This window comes from Caretta caretta, chromosome 28, assembly GCF_965140235.1.
Source record: "Caretta caretta isolate rCarCar2 chromosome 28, rCarCar1.hap1, whole genome shotgun sequence".
Lineage (NCBI taxonomy): Eukaryota > Metazoa > Chordata > Testudines > Cheloniidae > Caretta > Caretta caretta.
This window is the reverse complement of record NC_134233.1, coordinates 14,091,750-14,109,987: the sequence shown is the minus strand read 5'-3', so window position 1 is coordinate 14,109,987 and position 18,238 is coordinate 14,091,750. Positions and strand designations below refer to the sequence as shown.

General features: G+C 45.2%; 1 protein-coding gene across 2 annotated transcripts in view; it reads left to right on the top strand.

Annotated features, from left to right (window-relative positions):
• Window positions 1-43: 43 nt before the first annotated feature.
• Window positions 44-18,238, top strand: part of LOC125628599 (uncharacterized) — a 41,572-nt gene continuing 23,377 nt past the window's right edge. For both annotated transcript variants that reach the window (XM_048833699.2, XM_048833698.2), the window contains exons 1-3: window positions 44-199; window positions 13,127-13,209; window positions 15,825-15,951. In XM_048833699.2, coding sequence (XP_048689656.2) covers window positions 13,186-13,209; window positions 15,825-15,951 — 151 coding nt within the window. In that variant the 5' untranslated portion in view covers window positions 44-199; window positions 13,127-13,185. The remainder of the gene's footprint in view (window positions 200-13,126; window positions 13,210-15,824; window positions 15,952-18,238) is intronic.

Sequence of the window (18,238 nt, the reverse complement as noted above, 5' to 3'; positions counted from 1 at the left end):
GATGGGCCAGAGAGCGCAGGAGCGGCCCGCGGGGCGAGCGACTCTTCCTGACTCTCCCGGCAGCGGAAGTGACGTAGGGGGAGCCCGGCTGCGAAGGCGCGCGGGGCTCGTGCGGGGCCGTTGGAGGGTTTTGTGGCTGCCGGCTCTGGGCATGCGCAGAGCGGGGCGGCGGCGGCGGCGGCGGCGCTGCAGCCTCCAGGTACCGGGGCGGGGGGAGACCTGAGGGAAGGGGGGGGGGAAATGGCGCAGCCCCGGGACGTGGCCGGGGAGGGGGGCTGAGATCCCTCCCCCGGGACCCCCCCCCCCGCTCCCGCCCTGCCCCCTTTCTGTCGTCCCCCCCCCCCACACACACACACCTCGCTGAGCTGGGACCCGAACCCGCGTTCTTCGAGTCCTTGCCTCGCCCCTTGACCCCTTGCAAGCCCAGCTTCTGCGTGCACATGGTGGCCTGGAGTGTTTGCACCCCGTGGGCCTTGCACGGCAGGCCGTGGCGTTTCCTTCATGGCAGGGGCTTTTCCAGGCCAGCGCAGACATGCACCTGCCTGGGAATGTCTAGGGAGGCTTGGGCAGGCGACCCCTCAAGATCCCCTTCCGGGCCTGCACCGAAACAACTCACTTCGGTCCTGCGCCGGGTTCTCCGCTCAGCTGCTTCGCAGGGTGCCCTTTGGATCGGGGATCGCACCCTGTTGCGTTGCGCTTTTATGGAGCGTTGCTTTCCCTCCGCTTGCCGGTGTTGTGTTGGGTTTGGGCTGAATGAAGGGGGCTGTAGCTCGCGAAAGCTCGTGCTCGAATAAATGGGCTGGTCTCTGAGGTGCCACAAGTCCTCCTGTTCTCTTTTCCACTGTGTACTTTTGTCCTAGGTACATCTTTTGTCCTAGATACATCTGATGAAGTGAGCTGTAGCTCACGAAAGCTCATGCTCAAATAAATTGGTTCGTCTCTAAGGTGCCACAAGTCCTCCTGTTCTCTTTTCCACTGTGTACTTTTGTCCTAGGTACATCTTTTGTCCTAGGTACTTTTGTCCTAGATACATCCGATGAAGCGGGCTGTAGCTCACGAAAGCTCATGCTCAAATAAATTGGTTCGTCTCTAAGGTGCCACAAGTCCTCCTGTTCTCTTTTCCACTGTGTACTTTTGTCCTAGGTACATCTTTTGTCCTAGGTACTTTTGTCCTAGATACATCCGATGAAGCGGGCTGTAGCTCACGAAAGCTCGTGCTCGAATAAATGGGCTGGTCTCTGAGGTGCCACAAGTCCTCCTGTTCTCTTTTCCACTGTGTACTTTTGTCCTAGGTACATCTTTTGTCCTAGGTACTTTTGTCCTAGGTACATCCGATGAAGCGGGCTGTAGCTCACGAAAGCTCATGCTCAAATAAATTGGTTCGTCTCTAAGGTGCCACAAGTCCTCCTGTTCTCTTTTCCACTGTGTACTTTTGTCCTAGGTACATCTTTTGTCCTAGGTACTTTTGTCCTAGATACATCCGATGAAGCGGGCTGTAGCTCACGAAAGCTCGTGCTCGAATAAATGGGCTGGTCTCTGAGGTGCCACAAGTCCTCCTGTTCTCTTTTCCACTGTGTACTTTTGTCCTAGGTACATCTTTTGTCCTAGATACATCCGATGAAGCGGGCTGTAGCTCACGAAAGCTCATGCTCAAATAAATTGGTTCGTCTCTAAGGTGCCACAAGTCCTCCTGTTCTCTTTTCCACTGTGTACTTTTGTCCTAGGTACATCTTTTGTCCTAGGTACTTTTGTCCTAGATACATCCGATGAAGTGGGCTGTAGCTCACGAAAGCTCGTGCTCGAATAAATGGGTTGGTCTCTGAGGTGCCACAAGTCCTCCTGTTCTCTTTTCCACTGTGTACTTTTGTCCTAGGTACATCTTTTGTCCTAGGTACTTTTGTCCTAGATACATCCGATGAAGCGGGCTGTAGCTCACGAAAGCTCGTGCTCGAATAAATGGGCTGGTCTCTGAGGTGCCACAAGTCCTCCTGTTCTCTTTTCCACTGTGTACTTTTGTCCTAGGTACATCTTTTGTCCTAGGTACTTTTGTCCTAGGTACATCCGATGAAGCGGGCTGTAGCTCACGAAAGCTCATGCTCAAATAAATTGGTTCGTCTCTAAGGTGCCACAAGTCCTCCTGTTCTCTTTTCCACTGTGTACTTTTGAACTAGGTACATCTTTTGTCCTAGGTACTTTTGTCCTAGATACATCCGATGAAGCGGGCTGTAGCTCACGAAAGCTCGTGCTCGAATAAATGGGCTGGTCTCTGAGGTGCCACAAGTCCTCCTGTTCTCTTTTCCACTGTGTACTTTTGTCCTAGGTACATCTTTTGTCCTAGGTACTTTTGTCCTAGATACATCCGATGAAGCGGGCTGTAGCTCACGAAAGCTCATGCTCAAATAAATTGGTTCGTCTCTAAGGTGCCACAAGTCCTCCTGTTCTCTTTTCCACTGTGTACTTTTGTCCTAGGTACATCTTTTGTCCTAGGTACTTTTGTCCTAGATACATCCGATGAAGCGGGCTGTAGCTCACGAAAGCTCATGCTCAAATAAATTGGTTCGTCTCTAAGGTGCCACAAGTCCTCCTTTTCTTTTTGCGAATACAGACTAACACGGCTGTTCCTCTGAAACCTGCAATTTTGTCCTAGGGTGTCTCAGTTTGCCTCGTGTTGCTTTCTTTTCCTTTGTATTGTCGTTTCACACTGTGGCGTGTAGGTTGTGTGTTTTTGTTTTATGGTTTGTTTGGTTTTTTTTTTTTCTGAATTGCCTGATCATATGTGGTGGTGGGTTTTACTCTGTAGGTTGTGGTTTTTACCTATATATTGCATCACATCATAGAAATGTAGGGCTGAAAAAGACCTCAAGATGTCATCAAGTCCAGCTCTCTCTGCCGAGGCAGGACCAAGTATACGTAGATGATCTGTAGTAGAGTTTTGTCCTGCATGTTATTAAAAACTTCCAGGGAAAGAGACTTGGCAGCCGCCCTGTTAAGACTATTCCAGAGCTCACCTACCTTAGCTCTGGGGACACCCACACAGATTTTAGTGGTGAGCGGCTCTGTTGAGCAGGAGTCCCCAGTGAGTGGGCAGCTGGGTAAAGAGACTAAAGTTGGGAGGAGAAACTTTGATGTGCCCAAGGTCACCCAGTCTGTCTGTGACAGAGCTAGAAATAGATCCCAGGTCTAGGGCCACTGTACTGCTGTTTTGGGTACCGAAGGTCTCTGTCACACTAGTGTTTTAGAGGGGTAGCCGTGTTAGTCTGTGTCAGCAAAAACAATGAGGAGTCCTTGTGGCACCTTAGAGACTAATACATGTATTTGGGCATAAGCTTTCATGGGTTAAAACCCACTTCATCAGATGCATGGAGTGGAAAATACAGTAGGCCGAATATATATACACAGTACATGAAAACCTGGGAGTTGCCTCACCAAGTGGTGGGTCAGTTCTAACGAGGCCATTCAAAGTGGAAGTGGGTTATCATCAGCAGGAGGAAAAATCACTTTTGTATTGGTAATCAGGGTAGCCAATTTCAAACAGTTGACAAGAAGGTGTGAGTAACAGTAGGGGAAATTAGTTTTTAGTTTTTTGTAGTGACCCATCCACTCCCAGACTTTATTCAGGCCTAATTTGATGGTGTCGAGTTTGCAAATTAATTCCAGTTCTGCAGTTTCTCGTTGGAGTCGGTTTTGAAGTTTTTTTTTGTTGAAGAATTGCGAGTTTTAAGTCTGTTGTTGAGCGTCCAGGGAGTCTGAAGTGTTTGCCGACTGGTTTTTGAATGTTATAATTCTTGACATCTGATTTTCGTCCATTTATTCTTTTGCATAGAGACTGTCCGGTTTGGCCAATATACATGGCAGAGGGACATTGCTGGCACATGATGGCATATATCACATTTGTTTTAGGCACTGGTGCAAAACCTTAGTATAGACAGAATTTACACTAGTGCTCTCTGATTGGCACTGATGCACCCTGTCCCTGTTTGAAGGCTTCTGGGGACAGTGACCCTCACTGAGACCTGGGGCTGGCTGAACAGTGGAGCTGGTAACGGAGGGGCAGCAGTGAGTGCTGGAGGTATGAGCCAGGAGCACAGCCCCACAGGAGTGCGCACTGACTTCTCCTGACCCAGGACACCCACCCCCAGCTGTGTGCAGGGACTGCAGCTGAGCTTCCCAGCCAAGACAGCCTAGGCATCCCTGGACAAACCAACTCTTTCTGCAGCCTAATACAATAGGGTCTGGGGACCTTTCCAAACTGTGGGTGACGGGGCTCTGGAGTTAGCGGGGTCTGTTCCTGGCTCGGTCACTGACCTGCTTGGTGACCTTGGGGAACTCACAACCCCTCTCTCTTTTACTCCTACCCATTGTCTACTTGGAATGTGATTTCTTTGGGGCAAGGACTGTCCCTCTCTGTCTGTGCAGTGCCCAGCACAATGGGTGTGCTGATCTCAATCAGGTTCTCTGCCATGCGCAGCACAAGGGGGCCCTGATCTCCATCAGTGTCTGTGCAACACAAGGCACAGTTTATGGACTCACAGGCTTTAAGGCCAGAAGGGACCATCATGGTCATCTAGTCTGACCTCCTGCACATCGCAGGCCACAGAACCTCACTCACCCACTTCTGTAATAGACCCTGAACCTTGGGCTCAGTTAATGAAGTCCTCAAATCATTATTTAAAGACTTCAAGTTACAAAAAAATCCACCATTTACATGAGTTTAAACCTGCAAATGACCCATGCCATACCCCATGCTGCAGAGGAATGCAAAACAAAAAAAACCAGGGTCTCTGCCAATCTGAGTCTGGGCAAAATTCCTTCCCATCCCCAAATATGGCGATCAATTAGACCCTGAGGATGTGGGCAAGACCCAGTGGCCAGACACCTGGGAATGAATTCTCTGTAGTAACTCAGAGCTCTCCCCATCTAGTGTCCCATCACCAGCCGTTGGAGATATTTGCTGCTAGCAGTTGCAGATCAACTACATGCCATTGTAGGCAGTCCCATCCATCCTACCAATCCCTCCAGAAAGGTATCAAACTCAGTCTTGAAGCCAGTTCGGTTTTTTTCCCCCACTGCTTCCCTTGGAGGCTGTTCCAAAACTTCACTCTGATGGTTAGAAACCTTCGCCTAATTTCAAGCTAAAACTTATTGATGGCCAATATCCATTTGTTCTAGGGCCAGCATTGGTGCTAAATAACTCCTCTCCTTCCCTGGTATTTTCCCTTCTGATGTATTTATAGAGAGCAATCCTATCTCCCCTCAGCCTTCTTTTGGTTAGGCTAAACAAGCCAAGCTCTTTGAGTCTCCTCATAAGGCAGATTTTCCATTCCTTGGATCATCCTAGTAGCCCTTCTCTGCACCTGGTCCACTTTGAATTCATCCTTCTTAATCATGGGAGACCAGAATTGCCCACAGTATTTCAGATGAGGTCTCATTGGTACCTTGTATAACAGTACTAACCCTTCCCTGTGTCTACTGGAAATACCTTGCCTGATGCATCCTAGGACTGCATTAACCTATTTCACGGCTGCAGCACTTTGGCAGCTCATAATTATTCTGTGATCAACCAATACACCTAGGTCTTTTTCCTCCTCTGTGACTTTCAACTGATAATTCCCCAGCTTATTGCAAAAATTCTTGTTGTTCATCCCTAAGTGCATAACTTTGCACAATTAATTTTCATCCCATTTCTATTACTCCAGCTTTCAAGGTTATGCAGATCTTCTAGGATGATATTCCTGTCCTCCTCCTTGTTGGCAATCCTTCCCAGCTTTGTGTCACACTCATACTTTTTGTGCCAGGGTCACGAATAAAAATATTGAATAAGATCGGTCCCAAGACTGATCTCTGGGGAACTCCACTAATAGCCTTCCTCCAGCCTGACAACTCACCGTTCAGTATGACCCCTTGTAGTCTCCCCTGTAACCAATTCCTTATCGACTTTTCAGTTCTCATATTAATCCCCATCTTCTCCAATGTAACAAATGGTTTCCCATGTGGAACTGTTTCAAATGCCTTACTAAAAAGAAAAGGAGTACTAGTGGCCCCTTAGAGACTAACCAATTTATTTGATGCATCCGATGAAGTGAGCTGTAGCTCACGAAAGCTTATGTTCAAATAAATTGGTTAGTCTCTAAGGTGCCACAAGTCTTCCTTTTCTTTTTGCGGATACAGACTAACATGGCTGCTACTCTGAAACCTGATTCTAAACTGAAATTAAAATTGGGATAAATGCATTAGCGATGATCTGACACCTAATTTCTATTTCTTAATGACTGAAATTTTGATACTCGCTCACACCATCATTTTTTTTTTTTAAAGCACACAGTCAAGTTAATGAATGAAAGCACACCAATTACTGACTGCTTTGTGTTGTATTAGCATCTGATTAGGAAACTTAGTTAAAACTGTACCACTGTAAGTGGAAATGCATCAGCACAGCTTAGCTCCAATGTGTTTAAATGTGAATGAAAAGTTTCTAAGCTAAATACATGGCAGGATGGTAAATGGGGGAAAATACACAGAAGTGCCTCTACCCAGTCCTGTTGACTTCTTGTCCCAACCCCCCATGAGTTCTGGCCTCTTGGTCAACTCGGCTCCCAGTCCCACATCAGCTGTGCCCTCTCCCAGCCTAAAACCCTTCTACTGCAGTTTTTCATCCCCCACGTCCAGGCAGGGGGTTGGTGCTGCTGCCCCTAAGGCACCTGCATCAGTCACTGTCTCACATACTGGGGCTCTTTAGATTTCAGGGAACAATTTATCAGAGTTACTGACTCTGGGAAGTGGGAGAGAGGAGAGGCTGAGAGGGAGTTTGCTCCCCATGCTCTGTAGGGCCATGTTCAACCCTGGTAGTTTCCATGTTACCTCATCCTCCACCCTCCCCCATGTGTCTATGCTCCTGTGTCAGAGTGTCGCCTTGTGATCATAATGCCACTGGCCTCAGCAGAGCTCCCAGACAGGAGCTGCATCACAATGGGGTTACGGTACTGAGAGTAAAATACTTCACAGGGAGAGTGTAATTATCCTCAAAGCAGGCGTTACAGTCTAGGAAGTGAAAGAATTATAGTGCTTCATTACTTAAAGGTACGTTTGAAAGGATTGGATTTTTATTAATAAATTGCAGTAATGTTGATTTCACTCTACACACACAGATGAAAAAATAATTATATAGGTAAAATGCAGAAATGCTTCTGGAGAAAGTTGAGTTTGATTGAAGGATATTTACACTGTATATTTTGCGTGTGACATTGACAATTTGTGTTTGAACCATGATAAAGATTTGGCTCTTCGAATCTCAGCGTTTACTGAAATTAAATAATTGTTGTCTGACCACCCCCATAACTTCCCACAGCTCTGAACATTGAAATTGTAAACACTGAAAAAAGACTTAAAAATAAATATCGATATCATCAACTGAAATTAAAAAAAAAAATCGACAAAATGAATTTTGTCAAACCCACTAAACAGCAATCACATTACGCTGGAGAATGGAAATTCACAGCTCAGGCACCCAACCTTAATTCTGCCGTGTAGTGGCACCAGGCAATCAATATAGGGCTACAAATAAGGCATTTTACTGTATAAAGTTCCAGATTAGATTATACTGTTTGTAAAGACACATGAGATCTTTCTCTCAGGGCATCAACTTCACTGGGTAGTTTCTTTTATTGGTAATTCCCAGAAGTCAATAGATAAATAACGTTCTATCAGTTATGAAGTGGCTGTTTCAGATTTCTGGGGAGTGTGTCTTATTTTGCACTAGGGGCCAGGTCCCTGGAGAGGCGGAGCTTTGGTTTCATTTTAACTTGTGCATGCTCAGCATTTTCTGGAATTTGGTTCAAAGTATTTACATGGTTCCCTGGCCTGTTCTTGAAAGTGCTGCTATAGAAAGTGGGGAGGGGCAGAAACTCACTGCAGGATCAGGAGCTGAGTCCCTTAGATATTTATAGCTCATTGGAAGAAGGATGGGGATTGGTGGGTGTCTGGGGATTTAATAATGAACAAACTAATATCATCATTCTTAGTGAATTTTCATCTTCTAGTTCCCATAACCCACTAATTATCTCTGGCTGCCCCCGACAGTCTGGGGAGGGAGTACTAGAAAACTCCTTTGGCCAGTGTGGAACCTAAGGCACAAGGATCTTTCAGTGGCTGGCTCAATGTCCCCCAGAGTGAAATTCACTTCACTGGATAAATCCCTAGTTGCTGTGCTCTGCAGAGGGGTGGGGAGCTGGATTCCATCCCCCATTCCTGGGAATGGACCTCCCCCCCCATCTTCACCCCGATGTCGGACACTACCCCAACCTTCCCTGCAGTGATGGACCCACTTGATGCTGCCAGAGCCATCTACCATGGGACCTAGAAGGGGCAGAGGCCCAGCTCCAGAACTGCTACCCTTGCCCACAGCCCCCATGCTATGCTGGAGTTGCCCTGGCTTTCCTGTCTGCAGATGTGTCTAGCTGTCTGGGGACCCAACCTGTGCACCCACCACACACAAACTTTCTCACAACACACATCCCAGGATGGGGAAGGACCCTCTGGGGCTGGCTGCAGTCTCCCCTTGCTGCTGTGAGAGGAATGGGGTAGTCCCTTATATAGGACACAAACACACCCATGGGCAGATGTGAAATGTAGTTTCTTCCAGGGGCTTGAAATGTTTGGTTTAGAGTCTGGAGCTCTGTCTTCCTGTTTATGTCTCCTTCTGCCACTTTCAGACCTCTTGGAGAGACAAGGTGGGTGAGGTAACTTTTTTTAAAACCAATTAAAAATCCCTCTCTTTGATATCCTGGGACCTACATGGCTACAATAACTCTTTTCTCTTTTTACCCTCTCTCACCTCCCCGTCAGCTGAGACTGTCCCATGTAATGGGAAAATAAGGGTTCAGTCCTGTCACTGAATTGGGTCTTGCCAGCACTAACAGGGGTGAAAGTCTGTGTGCATTAATGACAGAAGCAGCTCTGGGACTTGGAGACATAGGGAGAAGAGATTGGAGTTTGCAGGTGATATTTGTGCAGGGTGTAAGTTACTCATGAGGGAATTCTGTGCCACTGTATACGAGCAGAATTTACGTCCGGTGCAGACGTCTTTTTTTTTTTTTTTTTGCATGGAAAAAATGCTTTCTGCCCGAGAAGTGCTGCAGTTCTGCCTTTCACCTACCAGAGGCCTCTGTGCACCAGAACAGCTCAGCAGCCAGCTGGGTTCATGTTGGTGGGAAATTGTTGCCCTGAGCTACACTCGAAATGGGAAGAGAATTAGTGGGTGCAACTTGGGAGAGTCCTGATGTTACACTAATAAAATAAGACAAACAGGATCTTGTAAAAGGGACAAGGCAAAATGCCACGTTTATTGTAAATAAAAATATAGAAAACACACACTACTATATTACTATGTATTCCTTACTTATCCATAGATACATTCATACAAGTTCTGCATAGTTGTTATAGTTACCAGCCTAGAAGTTGCTCATGACAGAGTACTGGCCTGTACACGAGAGTGGAGCTGAGTCCGTCAGAGGCGCATCCGATGCTCTTGGAGGGTGGTGGCAGAACCGGAGACTCTCAGTTCTCAGAGTCCATTTTTATAGGAATTTGTTCCTGTGCCAGTCCATGGAAATTGCTTCATCATATTGTTCGTCATGACGGCTCCAGGACAGCTGTCAGGTGCTCATCAGCTTTCTTCATCCTTTGAATCGTTCGGGTGGATTCCAGTTTGCCGTCCGGGGGTTCTCTGGTTGTTTCCACCTGGCGCCTTCTTCAGCCGATTGACACCGAATTCCTAGGCTGGCACTTCCCTGATTATTCAAAACAAATCATTCATTCATATACATTCTTTACTATAATAAGAGCGCATTTATCGTTTCACTGAGTATTGTTATTTATTTGAGACTCCCTGTCTCTTAACATTCCTTCAATATTTCTGACTGTCTTAACATTCCTTTAACATTACTGATACAAAGGTGTTATTTATTTGAGACATTCCTTTAATATTCCTAATACAGAGGTGTTATCTATTTGAGATTCCCTGTCTTTTAACATTCCTGATACAAACTATAGAGGGTGGGAGTCTCTATGTGATATTTCTATGAGCGCTGTGCCAATTAATGGCTTTCCATGGTTGTTACAAAAAAGTGTCCATCTCCCTTACAAAGTATCAGTTTACAGAGTCAATTGAGCAGAACCAATTGGAAAGTAAAGTCAATTGAGCGGTTTGCATTCATAAGCGTCAATATCAATTACAAGCAAGGGAAAGGTTTCAGAGGAGCAGCCCTGTTAGTCTGTATTTGCAAAAAGAAAAGGAGGACTTGTTGCACCTTAGAGACTAACAAATTTATTTGAGCATAAGCTTTCGTGAGCTACAGCTCACTTCATCGGATGCAGCTCAAATAAATTTGCTAGTCTCTAAGGTGCCACAAGTACTTCTTTACTTTAAGCAAGGGAAAGTATCAGTTTAGAGAGAGTAGAGTCAATTGGGCGGTTTAGGTTTACAAGCCTCAATCTCAATCACAAGGTATCAGTTTAGGGAAGGGAGCATCACTTAAAGTTAATTAATGGCTTACAAGGTACTTAGTCAATTGATGGTTTGCAAGCTTTAACACAGACAACACACAAACACAGTCAGCAGCTATGGAGAGCTGCAAATCAATATTACAGAATTATTTCAAATAAGGGAATTACAATTATTACAAGAATTACAAATATTATGACAATTATTCCAAGTAGGGGAAATACAAATATTATGAACAAAATTACAAATATTAAAAATATGCCTCCATAAAATATGCCTACACTGAGACACGGGTGCCCCTGGGGGTGGAGACAGGGTGGTTATTCTCTACTCACAAGGGGGTGTGGAAGGGGAACAGGAGGAGTAAGTGTCCCTCGTGAAGACTGCCCACCCCAGCTGCTTCTGCCCCACACCTAACCCCAAACCTCTTCACCTCTCCAACGATCAGCTGCCAGTCTTCCCTCACTGCTACCCCTTCCTGATTGGCAGAGAACCTCTAAGCCCTCCCCCCTTCTCTTTAACTCTGAAAGTTGCCTTGCCCAGGACTTCGCTGCCTGTGTGAATGGCAGGTAGGGATGGGGAGCCATCACCTTCTGGGTATTTACTGGACATTCATCTAGTCACTGCCCCCTTCATTCATGCAGAGGTAAGGTTGCCCAGCCACGTGCTCTGGGCTCCAGACTCAGCTAATAGGAAGTCAAGAGCACAACAGCCATCTTTTGCCTCCTTTAACATCCCATACTAGTGTATCTGGTGTTGATGGACCTCTCCTGCCAGGCAGGGTGTAATGCAGTCTGTTGCCAATCAGCACTTCACATAGGTAAAGTCTCTCTCCTGTCCGGTGATTTACAGAGGCTCACAGTGCAGCTAGTCAGATATTAACCCAGGCAGCAACTCACAAGCATTCAATAAAGTCTAAACACTAAACACATTCTTATAATTCTCATACCTGTTCTAATAATACTAACACAGGTGAGCCAGACTGATTCCAGCTCTGCGTTTGTCCATGTTAAATTAAGACATGGGGTTTTTTGCAAGAGCTAACACCTCATCTGCCAGTGTCACAGGCAGGATGGGCAGGGATGGTGTTTCTAGCCTCTGTTTGCCAGGAGCTGGGAATGGATGACAGGGGATGGATCACTTGATGATGACCTGTTCTGTTCATTCCATCGGAAGCACCTGGCATTGGTCACTGAGCTAGATGGACCACTGGGCTGACGCAGTGGGCCGTTCTTCTGTTCACAGTCTCTATCAGGTGTATCTACTCATTTGGACTCACTGGGGAGCCACAGAAAGAAACAAGATGTGGTGAGTCAAGAAGGCCCAGTCTGAGAGCCCCCAGAGTCATGCTTTCCAAAAGCTAAAAAGGGGGCACTCCCAGGAGAGACTGTATAAAGGCTGGAGCATCAAACAACTTTATAAACCTGAGACAGCTGCCTTGGGCACAATGACAGGGAGAATTCCCCCAAAGTGACTCCTTTGATTCTGCTCTTCTCTGGCCTTTGGTTCATAGAATAACAGAACTGGAAGGAACCTTGAGAAGTCATCAAGTCCAGTCCCCTGCACTCAAGGAAGGACTAAGTATTATTTAGAACATCCCTGAGAGGTGTTTGTCCAGCCTGCTCTTAAAAAATCCCAATGATGGAGATTCTACAACCTCCCTAGGCAATTTATTCCAGTGCTTAACCACTCTGACAGTTAGGAAGTTTTCCCTAATGTCCAACCTAAACTGCCCTTGCTGCAATTTAAGCCCATTGCTTCTTGTCCTGTCCTCAGAGGTTAAGAACAACAAATTTTCTCCCTCCTCCTGTAACAACCTTTTATGTACTTGAAATCTGTGATCACGTACCACCTCAGTCTTCTCTTCGCCAGACTAAACAAACCCAGTTTTTTCAATCTTTCCTCATAGGTCATGTTTTCTAGACCTTTAATCATTTTTGTTGCTCTTCTCTGGACTTCTCCAAGTTGTCCACATCTTTCCTGAAATGTGGCACCCAGAACTGGACACAGTACTCCAGTTGAGGCCTAATCCACACGGATTAGAACGGAAGAATTACTTCTCATGTCTTGCTTACAGTACTCCTGCTAATACATCCCAGAAATGATGTTTGCTTTTTTTTTACAACAGCATTACACTGTTGACTCTTATTTAGCTTGTGATCTACTGTGACCCCCAGATCCCTTTCCATTCTACTCCTTTCTAGGCAGGTATTTCCCATTTTATATGTATGCAACTGATTGTTCCTTCCTAAAGTGAGTACTTTGCATTTGTCCTTATTGAATTTCATCCTTTTTACTTCAGACCATTTCTCCAGTTTGTCCAGATCATTGTGAAATTTAATCCTGTACTCCAGAGAGCACTTGCAACCCCTCCCAGCTTGGTATTGTCCGCAAACTTTATAAGTGTAATTGAGAGACTCTGTTACGGGGAGGGTTTCACCATGTTTCACAGCGTTACACCCTGGTGGGAGGGGGCTAGACCTGTACTGGAATAAGGTCACTCTGTGCTTCACAGTGTGGCAGAACCTAGAATGTCCATTAGCAGGGAAAAATCCTGGGGGGAATTGGCTTGTGGAATGGATAAAAGCCCCGTCTGAATTCTCTCACATTCCCTTCTCGCCCTGACAGGCTACAGAATAACGTTCACGTTTCACTCCAGATCATCCCATCCTCCCAGGGGGAAGGAAATGGCTGCAATGGATCTGGCTCAGGTAAGGGATTATGTGGGAGCTGGTGGTGGGTTCTGCTTGGAGGGAAAGGATCAGTAAAAGCATAGGAGGGTGGGAGCTGGTAGAGGTGGTGGGAGGCAGGAAATATCTAGGGTGGAGAAAGGGAGGGGATAGGATTTGAGAAACCTGCTGAGACTTGTGTAATGTAGGGTGTGATCGATTGTCACCCGGGGTGCAGTTTGAGGGGCTTTTGGGAACCGCTGTGCTCTCTAACCTTCAACCTGGGCTGGCCCTTCTCACACTGCTTTGCTGAAGATTCAGCCAGCCTCTTGGGGCCCATTTATCACCCAACACGATAGCAGGTGGTACCATGCATCCAACTAAGCTACCTGAGTGTTTTACCTAAGCCACTCAAGGACAGATAGAAGACAACAGCTGATTTCCCAGCTCCCCAGTTTTGCACCCATGCTGGAGTTTAAACCCAGAATTATAACTTCTTACACGGGACAGGGATCTGTACAATATAAACTCATGAATATAGTTTTCCTCCGTCTTGATGTGGGAAAGAACTGCACAACAAGCTTGTGTTAACCAAGCTGGGACTTCCCCAGACACTTCACTGAAAATACACTGGTTAAGATAAAACATAAAACAAGTTTAACAACTACAGAAAGATAGATTTTAAGTGATTATATGTGATAGCAAACAGATTAGTTTAGATTACTCAGAAAATAACTAAAAACTCAAACTAAGCCTAGCATACTAGATGGATAGAATTTGAATTAGCAATTTCTCACCCTGAGTGATGATACAAGCAGTCCACCAAGTTTCCATAAACAAGCTAGAAATCCTTTTACCCTGGGAACAGAACTTCCCCTCAGTTCAGTCTTTGTTCCTGAGGTGTTTCCAGGAATTCTTCTGTGCGGGGAATGAGGCCAAGAGATTGTCACACCCCACCTTTTGTACCTGTTCCATATGGCAGGACTCCTTTGTTCCAAACTCAGTTCCCAGACCAGTTTGTGGAAAAATACAGGTACCAAAATGGAGTTCATTGTCATGTGGTCTGGTCACATGCCCTAGCATGCCCTGCTGAGTCATAATATCCATGACTCATAGGCCGGCTGAAACATTCAGAGGAAGGCTAAGCTCTTCCATGGTCCATTGTCTTTGTTAATGAGCCATCAGCACGGTCTGGCTTCTTCATTGTTGTATCTGAAAGGTTAGTTGTGAATGTTACCCAGAGTAAGCACATTTGAAATATAGATACGTACTCAATATCCATAATGTCAGATACAAACATGATCCATGCACACAAATAGGATAATCATATTCAGCAAATCATAACTTTTCCAATGACACCACACATGATGCATCTTGAGCAAAATGCATCATAATTATGTCCTAATCATATTATAATCATATCACGATGCTAAATATGGGGTGTAATGTCCGATAGGGCCTAATTTCAAGGCACAGGAGTTGGGAATGGAACTTCCCCTCTCTGTGGAACAGGAAATAACCCTCCAGCCAGGGCTGGGAAAACTTCCCAGACTCCCTGTGCCAGAGCCTGAATCTACTGACACTTGATTAGTTACCACCACCCCCAATCTTTGTGGCACCTGCAAACTTTATCAGTGATGTTTTTATATTCTTTTCCAGATCATTGATAAGAATGTTAAATACTAGAGGGCCAAGAACCAATCCCTGCAGGAACCCCCTAGAAATAAATCCACTTGATCATGGTTCGCCATTTACAATCACAGTTTTTAATCTATTTAATGTATGCCGTGTGTATTTAGTGTCATTCTAGTTTTTTCGTCAAAATATTGTGCTGAACCAAGTCATATGGCTTACGGAAGTCTAGGTATATTATATCAATACTATTAGCTGCAACCAAACTTTTGATCTCATCTAATAAGGATATCCAGTTTGTATGATAGGATCTATTTTCTCTAAACCTTTGTTCATGGGTACTAATTATATTACCCTCTTTAAATCTTTATTAATGAACTCCAGTATCAGCTGCTCCAGTATGTTGCCGAGTATTGGTGTCAGACTGATACTCTTGTAATTAGCTGAATTATCTCTTTTCTACTTTTTAAATATTGGCACTGCATTGGCTTTATTCCAGCCTGATGCAATTTCCCTGGTGCTCCAAGTCCTAATTAAAATCAACATTAACAGTCTACCACACTCCTCCACCAGGTCTTTTAAAACTCTTGGATACAAGTTATCTGGACCCGCTGATTTAAACATGTCTAACTTTAATAGCTGCTGTTTAATGTCCTCGTGAATTCTTGTTGGAATGGAAAGAGTGTCGTCGTCAATATCTTATGGTATGACTACATCATCTGGTTTTCTCCAAATCCAGGAGAGAAATATTTATTGAAGACTTTTACTTCTTCTGCATTATTTTTGATCATTCTGCCATTTCTGTCTAATAATTTACCGTTACCATTGTTAGGATTAATTTTTTACTTTAAACACAAAGGTTCTCTCTACTCTCTGATGCCTCCTGGCTGCTCTAACCAAGATGGGGTGGGACTCTGTTAACATGTGCCTCCCGGAGCTTCCATTTACCTGGTGCTGCTGTTCCCTGAATAGTGGGGCTGTGAGTGGGGCAGCAAGTACTGAATGTGGGACTCTTGCTCTTTCAGGGGCCGGTGACTTTCGAGGAGGTGGCTGTGTATTTCACCAGGGAAGAGGGGGCTCTGCTGGACCCCACTCAGAGAGCCCTCTACAGAGATATCATGCAGGAGAACTATGAGACGGTGGTCTTGCTGGGTAAGGAGTCCTGTCCCCTCGGTTATTAAAAGCTGTGGTGTCTCCAAAGAACCTGAGTCATAATAACTTTTTACCTTCATTCGCCATACAAGTTTTGACAAGTGTCCTTGCCCCCCCTTTTTGCCTTATCTCGCACCCACTAGTATAATTTTTGGACATGTGCCTTTTCGGTGCCATCAGTCATTTTAAAATTTCATTTAATGTATCCTTATTGGCTTTATTAATAACGACATTAATAACTGTAGCTTTCATGCCTTTTCCTCACTTTAAGAGGAAAATATGCCTCCTGTAGAATTCTAAATTGAGTAAATAGGTGTATGGCTCATGCATGGCTTGTGTGACAGTCCGATGAGCTCTCCTTTTGATAGGAGAGCTCATAATTTTGCCATTCAGGACCCCACGGGTGAAAGGAGAACAGAGTTGTGGGAGGGGAGGAGAAGTAGGGGAGTAGATAATTCTGGGGTGCCAGGACATGGGGAGGGTGTGTGCAGAATTAGAGATAAGAAGCAGAGGGGAAGGATGAAGTAGTGAGAGACAAGGAGGGAACACAAAAAGCTCCCAAAGTGCCGGGAGGTGATGACGGCTGAGAGTAATGGGAAGAAGGGGAGGGGGAGTGTGGAGGAAGGTCACCCAGAGCTGGGTGGGTCAGTGGGAGGGAGGAGAGGTTTGGGGAGCTAGAGCTGTGGGGGATCCCAGACCTTTAACCCCGAATCCTACCCAGACCTTGTTGCTTTAGAGCCTACGCTCCAGTTTTATTTCTGTTCAGTTTCACTTCATTATACATTTTTCCCCAAATGTTGTTGTTTTTATGCTTGACCTCCCTCTCCCATTCATTACCCCCTCCCCATCTCTATGCACAGCGACCCTGGCCATGGATCCTGGGTCCTTGCTGCATTCCTCCCTTCCGTAGCAGGGCCACTACCCAGGCACAAATGGACACGTTGATGATGATGTGACAGGGTGGTGGTGTAGCCTGTACAATTTTTACACCTACGTATTGGGGTACAACTTGCCCTTGTCCATGGCTACTCAAAGTTAATTGAGAAGATGGAATTTGGTGAAACATACAGAAGCTTGATTTAATACAGACAGTTATAATTGAAATCATAGGCAAGGATCAAGACACATAACGATTAGACTAAGTTAAGTATAGTAAAGAGGGTCTTGCATTGTGCATACTTCCAAGTTATGGACACCATTGGAAACAAAGATCATGGGGCAAGGGAGACCATCAGAAGGGAGGCCCTGCTTCAGTTTACACTGTCTCGGGGACCTGACAAAATGAAAAAATGGTAACTAGAAGAGGTATTTTATCCAGTTCCTTATGGTAATAGGATGGCTATATCCCATATCTGCTCCTTTACTCTGATTACAATAATGTCAATAGCTGCCCCAACCCATATGTGGCCTTTGGAAAGTCCATAATTAAGCATCAAGCATTAATACTCATGATTTACATCACTTATTTATCAATAATTCCAAGATATGAATGTGTCCAACTGCTGAGATACTGCATAGCAACCTAATTGCTAAAACCCACCCCAAACTTTCTTCTTTCAGAATCGTGTGGCATATTGCACCTGTTTGTGGTTACTCAGTAGTCTCTCAAAATGAGGGTGCAAAATGTCTGACCTGGGATTCTCTCTTTAGGCCTATTCAGGTAAATCCCAGACTTCAGCATAACTACTCCCACAAAGCCTCAACCTAATGTAAGGCCCTTATTATAAATATAAAGGGAAGGGTAACCACCTTTCTGTATACAGTGCTATAAAATCCCTCCTGGCCAGAGGCAACATCCTGTTACCTGTAAAGCGTTAAGAAGCTCAGCTAACCTGGCTGGCACCTGACCCAAAGGACCAATAAGGGGACAAGATACTTTCAAATCTGAAGGGGGTGGGGGGGGGAAGGCTTTTGTTTGTGCTCTTTGTTTACATGGTTGTTCTCTCTTGTGACTGAGAGAGTCGAGACAGAAATACATCTTCTCCAACCCACCCTAATCCAAGTCTCCAATATTGCAACCAGTATAGGTAAGCCAGGCAAGGCGGATTTGTTTATCTTCTGTTTTAAGTGAATTTTCCCTGTGTTAAGAGGGAGGTTTATTTCTGTTTTCTATAACTTTAAGGTTTTGCCCAGAGGGGGATCCTCTGTGTTTTGAATCTGAATACCCTGTAAAGTATTTTCCATCCTGATTTTACAGAGGTGATTTTTACCTCTTTTTTTTTTTAATAAAATCCCTCTTTTAAGAACCTGACTGATTTTTCCATTGTTCCAAGATCTGGGGGTTTGG